Consider the following 7,884-nt stretch of genomic DNA (forward strand, 5'->3'; position numbering starts at 1 on the left):
ACGAGATTCGTCCTGACAGGCCATCAGACACCTGGTTTTACTCAGATGGTCTGGCCGTCCGGAGAAATCTGTGCTTCGTTGCAGATGACTGTCATGTTGGACATCACCTCATCATATATTGCCAGCGAACACTCTAATCTCTCATCCGAGCCAACATACGAGTTTGCTGGCACCAGTCCTAGCGTTTCGAGCTGGATGCCAGCTTGCTGATCTATGATTAGTCGCAAATGCAGTCAACTACCTCCGACTGAGCGAACCCAAGGTTCAAGAGCAACCAGCTTTCATTGAGAAAGTTACATCTGACTATGATCAGGCAGAGGCTCCTTGAAGCACAAGCAACTAGTAGTACAGTCAGGATGAGGTAGCGAGATATTGAAGGGGTATAAAAGAGAATTCAAAAGGAAACTGAGCAGAAGAGGAGAAAAAGAGGAAGGGAAAAGATAGTATAGTGCCAAAATAAGTAGTAAAAGGAAAATAAAGTCAAACATGAAGCCGTTTTCGAATCCTTTTCCCAAGAAAACAGAATTGGACTGGATTCGATAGGAAGAGCATCGGGGAATTTGACATCGCAAACATGCCTAGGAGATAAACAACATGAGATAATACAGGAATAGAGACACAATCCCCAAGGGTGATGATATGGTGATCGCACGGTTTTGGACTGGATGAGAGGCCGTGCCCTTCCTAATTTCATGGCAACGTTTGGAACCGGAGAGTCACATCGTTATGCTGTTGAACAGGTCTAGATCATGTTCGCTGTCGCTTGTTCCTCGGCCGTGCGAGGCTTATTCTTCTCTGGAGAGCTTGCTCTCGCTTCCTCCTCGTCCAGTTTCCGCCGCCATTCGGCCAGACTGTCACTCAGGCCATGGGTCTCCTTGGTTGGAGTCCGATCAAAGTCTGATTGAGTGCTCAATCGGTAGTTGCGATTGGTACTCTCCCAGTGACTGCGCAATGCTTCCAGCTCATTAGCAAGGGAGTCCAACGCCATGGAGCCTCGATTGTCTGGGAACGGGTCATCTTGCGACACGGCGCTGTCTGCCCGTGGCCGACCGCTACCACCACTGATAGTGTTGCTTGATGCATTGCTGTGGGTTCGCGAGATACCGTTCATGCCCTGAACGGGCTGCGACTGTCGTCGGTAATGCCCAACGGAGGCTTCAACTTGATCCAGAAGCATGGCGACCTTTTGGTCGGCGTCTGATGCGCGAGCCTCGAGCAGGGCGTTCTCTTGCTTTAGCTGCTCCAGTTCCGCCCGATACTTCTCTGCTGCAGCAACGAGCTCCTGTTTGACACTCTCATAGTCTGACCGCGATTTGTCTTTCTCAGCCTCGGCGGCAGACAAATCCTCCTTCAGTTCCGCAATCTGACTCTCGAGGTTGGCAATGGAAGATGCAGTATCTTGCTGCAGGTCAGAGATGGACTGCTGCAGCTTCGAGCGTTCAGCTTCCCATTCCGCTGGTGCTTCTGAGCCTTGGCCAGATGCCTGACTTATGCTTCTTTGCGCCGATTCGAGATCGGCCTGAATCTTTGCATTTTGCGCTTTGTAGCGGGTCAGCTCATCCTTCATCCGCTTGAGCATCTTTTCGGTCCCCTTGACATAATGGACGGCGGACTGGTAGTCGTTTTCGAGTTGCTCCAGCTTCTCTCTATACGCACGGTCTGCTTCCTGCTCCCGACTTTCAAAGGACGCTTTGAGTTCTTCATGGGCCTTCAAGCTAGCGGATAGTTGCTGTTCCAGGTCACGGAGTCGACCTTGCTCGGGCGTACCGAATCGAGAGCCTGGGGATTCCAGCCGGGGAGAACGTCTGCTGTCAGTATAGCTGACTCCACGCTCTGCGAGAAGGTCCTTCAGAGTGGCGTGCTGGATGGCCAAGGCCCCAGCCTCTCGCTGCTGGTTCTCCAGCTTTGACTTGAGCTCTCTGTTCTCAGCCGCATGGGCTTGGCTCTCCTTCATGACGGCCTGGAGCTGTCTGCGAAGTTGCAGGCCTTCTCGGCTGGCTTGCTCTTGGTAAGCCTCAAGCCCAGCAATTCTCTCCTCTGCGCGCCTCAGTTTGTCTGCTGCCTCGTCAGCCGCAGCCTGGTTGGCCTTGGCTAGTTTGTTAGCCCTTTCAACCTGAGCTTCCAGAGCAGCTACTCGCTGGTCTGCCAGGGAGCGGATAGAAGTCTCGGAATCGAAGGAGGAGGCGCGTTCAAGTCCGGCCAGAAACGCGTTCTTGTGGGTCTCCGCTTCTCTGGCGTTGCTTTCAGCCAACTCCTCTGCGTCCCGCAGGCGACGGGCGGCGTTCTCCAGCTCGGCAGTCCTTTCTTCGTGCTCAGACCTCAGCTGCAGTAATTTTCTTTCGAGTCCTTCCCGCAGTTCGCGTTCCTCCTCCAGTTGCCTTTCGAGCAGGGCAGTTTTCTCCGAGGATGCAGTTACCGCTTCTCGAAGATTGCCGAGATTGTTACCAAAGTCCCGCAGACGAGATGACGAGTCTTCAAGCCTCTTAAGCAGTTCCTCCTTATCCAATGTCAGTTGTTTCAAGGAGGATTCAGCTTCTGAGCGCAGCAATGACTCCTCCCTTGCAGACGCCTCCACGCGGTGAAGTTCTGCACGCAAGCTCTCCACCTCCAGCGTATTGTTTTGCATCTCCAGCTCTACCAGCCGCCTCCTCGTGGCTTCACATGTCTCTTCAGCCAGCTCCCTGCCGCGCTTCTCTTGATCCAGCTCTGTCGAAACTGCTTCCAATTTGGATTTCAGTTCATTTTGAGATGCGAGGGCCAGAGCTAGCCGTCGGCTCATTTCGGTTGAACGCTCGGCTATCGCTTCATCTGGATCCTGCGAGCTTCCGTCAGGCTGCGGAGTACCCCTTTGGCTTCCACCATGAGCCGCAAGTCTGGCGCGCGAATAAGCTGCTTCATTGACAGCCATATCTCGCTGGTGTTCTACTTCGGCGACTCTCTTAGAGGCGATGGCAGCCTGTCGATCCACTGTCGCCTGCATTTTTGCGAGCTCTGCTCTCATTGCAAGGAAGGCCTCAATCAAGGGCCGGTCCTCATCCGCAAACATGTCTGCCGCACGCTCGTCCGCGATAGGATTGTGGGAAAAGTTTATCGTGTATCCGGCTTTCTTGGCCAGTGCAAGTTCAGAAGCATACCACGCATTGCGATTCTTGGCTGCCTCCAGCTCTTTGATCAGAGCCTCCTGGTGAGCGGTAAGTCGGGGAGACCGGGGCTCATCTCCAATGGACTTGGAATTTCTGTGACCTTGAGATTCAATTGATCCATCAATACTGGCATGTCGCCCAAGAACAGACTCGTCCGCACTATCCATGGAGCCGCGTTGGCGATGCTGACGTAGAGAGCGCTGTCTGGCTAAAGGAGCAGCTTCGCCAGCCTCCATGGCTCTGGCAGACATTCTTGACGGCGTTTGAGTGGGTGTTCGATGTCCACTTGACATTGGCCCTTGATCATTAGCAGTGCGGGGATCTTTGGGGGATTCTCTCGCCACCGGTGACTCCCTGTCTCTCTCGGATGCCATCGCCCGGACAGTGTCTGCTGCCGGACCGCCGTAGTTACGATCAGTCGGCGTTTTACTTCTGGGATTCATGGCGTGCTGTGGTGTGCTGCCTCGGGGACCAGGTGTTGGTGCCTGACCCGGCGGAGGAGGCCCAGCGGGTGCCTGCGCGATGGACGCTCTTGGTAACCGAGATCCCGGGCCTGGGCCATGGTCGCCTGGTCGACCATTCGGGTTTATCATCATACTCTCCCGTGATTGTCCTGGTCCTCGCCGTTGCTGTGAGTCTGCAGGTGGTGGATTCTGCGCCTCTCGCGACGTTCGGCCGGTTGGCGCCCCCTGTCGGTCATTGCTTCCTTTCCTCATAGCCAGGGGAGGTGCAGCGACCTTTTCTCCGTTCTGGGGTTCAGTCGGATAACGAATCTTGGCGGTGTCAAGAATATATGTCATACTGAGCTCTACTGGATCCCTGGGCGCAGAGCTTGGCTCACCGGCCAAGACGATGATTTGTTTGCCAAATGCTGTCATACTGTGGCCTGATCTCGGGGAAGGCGCCGGCCCCATGTTCTGAAAAGAATACCATCGCCGGGTCGTGATGCGAAAAGCGGCTAAATCTCCCAGGTCGATGCCCTCATCCGTACGACCACCGAATATATACATGACGTCGTTGACAAGAGCCGCGGCATGTCCTTCGCGAGGAGTGGGAATGAATCCGACACAGTCCAACTGGGACCAGAGATTCGCTCGCGGGTCGTAAGACCAGACATCATTAAACCATTGCAGGCCGTTCGTACCACCAAACCTTTATGAAAAGAATGAGTAAAGCAATCCCCGACAACGGTTAACAGACAAGAGCTGAAATTCTTACAGGTAAAGCTTGTCGTTGAAACTGACCATCGTATGATTGGTCCTCGCGGGAGGAATCTGACCAGGGGACGGTCCTCCCTCGTGGCTATTGCGAATCAGAAACTCCCATTTGTTCGCAGGATTCTGAAGCTGGTTGAGGTCGAAGGCGACAAGATCGTTGAAAAAGTAACCTTCAACCTGGCCCCCAAACACGTAAAGCTTGGAACCAAGAATATTAAGGGTGTGGCCATAACGTCCTGCCGGACGAGGGTTGGGGGGAATTGCCCGCGACCACTGTCGGGACGCTGAGGGAAATCACAATGTCAGCAAGGTGAACGTGAGATGCAAGAGATCAAGAAAAGTGGGACACGCACAGGTGTTGAGAAGATATAGAGTGTCATCCAAGGCATCATTTTCATCGACCTTCGTATCTCCTCCGAACACGATGAAAGCATTCCCGACTAGCAAACTTGCATGACCGACTCTGGGACCGGGTCCCTCGGAAACAGTAGCAATTGGGAAGCATGACAAATTTCCGCCGCTGCTTTCAACCATCCAAAGATCGCCCTTGACAGTAGATCCATCAATCAATCCACCCATCATGTAAATATCACCTTCTTTCGAAGCGACCGCGTTGATTGCTGCGCCATATCGTGGGAACGGATTTCCTTGGGGTGTAGAGAAATTGAGTCGACGTTGCGACCAGGGGTAGAGCGAAGCACCAGGGCTAGAATTAGGAGGGGTGCTGTTCATGGCTTGTGGTGGTCGTTGTGCCTATAATTTCGAAGTCAGAATGTACAACATAGCGCTCCTTCGCTCCGCAACCACGCAATGACCAACCTGAGATTCAGATTCGGCTCTCGGTCGGGCCCTTTGATGGTCAGGACTGCTCGTGCTATTGACCGAATTCAATGAATTATTGTAGCTACTGCTCGGTGTAGGTGTTTGAGAGATTCCTCCGCTCTGCTCCTTCGCTCCATTAGGAGCACCCGGCGATGTGGCGGCTGGAGCACCTTCTGAGGTGTGTATATTCCTTGTCGCCGGTGGTAGGCCGGTAGCCTGCTGATTCTTCTTTGATTTGAACAAGAATGCCATCGTGGATATTCGATTCGTAACGGTCGTCCAGAGCGCAAGATCGTGTGGTGCAGAACACTTTTAAAAACCAAAGCTAGTGTAAACCGGTCCAATCACGCCTCTCCACGAGCCTCAGTGATAAGCTGCATAGAGCAAGAAATTGTAGCGAATGTCAGTGGAAAGGAGGAAGCGCCAGGCTGAGGGAGAGCCCCTATGAGCGAAGAGACCGACTAATCGATGTAGGGAGGCGATGCAACGTCCGAGTTCGAGTATCGAAGCCAGCGATGAAAGTCTTGAGAAATTGTCAGAGTCTTGATGCGACTGAAATTATAATATGTTCTGAGGTTTTCAGTAATACCTTGGTGAAGTACTCCGTAGTGGCCGCAGAACCCCCTACTATCCCTGAAACAACCTCACACAAGCACAACTGCGACTCCGAGTGAGCATAGGAGATTATAAGGACGCGAAAACAAAACACAAACAGGACGGAAGAAAGAAATGATATTAAAGAAACAAGAAGAACGAAAAGAGAGAAAGAGGGAGAGTGAGGAAGATAGAGAGAAGGGAAAGCGAGAAAAAAGAAGTGAAAGGGAAGCGGAGAAGAACGATGTCAAGATGGTCAAATCAGTCAAGGTAAGGCAGTTCGAGGGTTCGTATGGGGCGGGATTGGAGAACAGCAATACGGTAGTACTACAGCAGACAAGTCTATAGGCGGCTCCGGCGTTTCAAAGTTCCCTGAACAGCATTATTAGATAGATAATTCTTATTCTGCATCAAGACTGGTAGATGCTTTGGTGGCTTATTAGGATTGAGTGGTTGACGGAAGGGGGAAAATTGAGCCACGGGCCACGAGGTTGGAATCATTTTTCCACCACAGTTCAGATAGATAGATCCAATGTCTTGAGCAAATTCTAGGGATCCTCAATGGTCGACAGCGAGTCCATCCAGCATCCAAATTACACCAACCTCCCGCACAGCCATGGATGATGCTATGCCACTTGGTACTCCGTACGGAGTACCTTACAGCTTCAACCAAGAACAGCCTCAACACCTACAGAAATTACCTATCGTTCTTGTGATGCATGTTTGCCTCAGGATGACCACTGATCATGCACTGAATTCTTTCTGTGCTTCGAATCCGACAGATCAAGGATACCATATACCGTTAGTATTACCATTCTTCCATAGGTGGAACATGTGAGGGCCCGAGAGGAGTCCTTGGCCATATCGGAACGCAGATTTCATGTGTGGCTCCTTCATTCCAGTGCTTGGATTGTTATGACTACTACTGGAGAGGCAAGCGAGGACCGGAAAGGCACTCTAGATACTCCCCCGCCTCGCAGGTACGAGATGTTCATGTTCATGCGAATTGTCCATTTGGTGGATGAATCACGATCTTGAGTCCATCTCGAATCCTTGCCTAAGATGCATCCTAATTTATGAGGAGTAACCTACCTTACTTTGCAGTGCGTGCTCCACGGTTGCAAAGATCTACTCTGTATCATTATGACTAGGTACTTAGGGAATGAGGGAAGATCATATCCTCGTGAACAAGTGGTAAGGACGATCTCACTAAAGTAGGGACGAATGGTCCATTCAGGGGTGCCTGTTCTCTTTGCAAAAAGGTGGAGAACCAAATAATAATCAAGAGATGATGAGCATCATGATCATCTATTTCCGTCATTCCATGGCCAGATCACCAATTGATCTCATTGGGGGTTCCTGGATTCAAAATTCAGGTACCAACGGGAGGTTGGGAGGGGATTCGCAGGGTTGCTGGGCCTATCAGCGCCCGCATCATTCTAGTGCCCCCCGACAGGAGTCGAGCAGTACCTTAAGAAAGGGATGATGGAGAACATAAGTATAACAATGAGATGGAATTTCACTCTGTCTGCTTTGAGGACCGAGTTTACTACTCCATACATGCTGGGTCACTGGGTGTCTTCGAATCCTGTTATTATTAGGTAGTAGATAGACTCCGTATGCTACCTACCTTAGTGATAAATTGACAGGCGGACCGTTTCATGCTCTCTTCTGCGTTCAACACTAGTGGCGCCTTGTTAGTGATGGCCTTTGGTATTCAGTCTCAGTGCACGTGTCCTTAATAATCCCTGACTCATCGGCATTCATGCTTGAGGAATTCACGACGTGCTAGCAAAAAGAGTATATCTCACTCCAGCCATATCGAAAGCTATCATATGCGGTGTTGTTTTCAACTGAGAGATCTTTGCACAGTCGAGCCCCGGATTGATAGGGGCTCGTACAGTACGGAGTACGGACTACGGAGTATGGTCTATAACAGTTGAACATGGAGCGGAGTCCATCTGCACTCAAGGAGAACCCATTAGAACAAGAAGCAAACAAGAAGTTGATCCGTGATTTTCAGAGCACGCATCGCGGACAGACCTCACTCTACCTAAATAAGTGAATTGCTGTGCATCTGTGATGTAATGCCTGTGGACTTCGAATGG

General features: G+C 51.4%; 1 protein-coding gene across 1 annotated transcript; it reads right to left on the reverse strand.

The window, feature by feature from the left end:
• Positions 1 to 742: 742 nt before the first annotated feature.
• CDV56_100398 (putative cell polarity protein (Tea1)) lies at positions 743 to 5,434 on the reverse strand (the record flags this gene model as incomplete). Its single annotated transcript, XM_026754017.1, has 4 exons — positions 743 to 4,295; positions 4,362 to 4,644; positions 4,714 to 5,113; positions 5,180 to 5,434. 4 exons carry the CDS (start codon positions 5,432 to 5,434, stop codon positions 743 to 745), a joined length of 4,491 nt encoding a protein of 1,496 aa, XP_026618942.1.
• Between the last annotated feature and the right edge of the window lie 2,450 nt (positions 5,435 to 7,884).

The sequence above is a fragment of the Aspergillus thermomutatus genome (assembly GCF_002237265.1).
Source record: "Aspergillus thermomutatus strain HMR AF 39 chromosome Unknown NODE_2_2, whole genome shotgun sequence".
Classification (NCBI taxonomy): Eukaryota; Fungi; Ascomycota; class Eurotiomycetes; order Eurotiales; family Aspergillaceae; genus Aspergillus; species Aspergillus thermomutatus.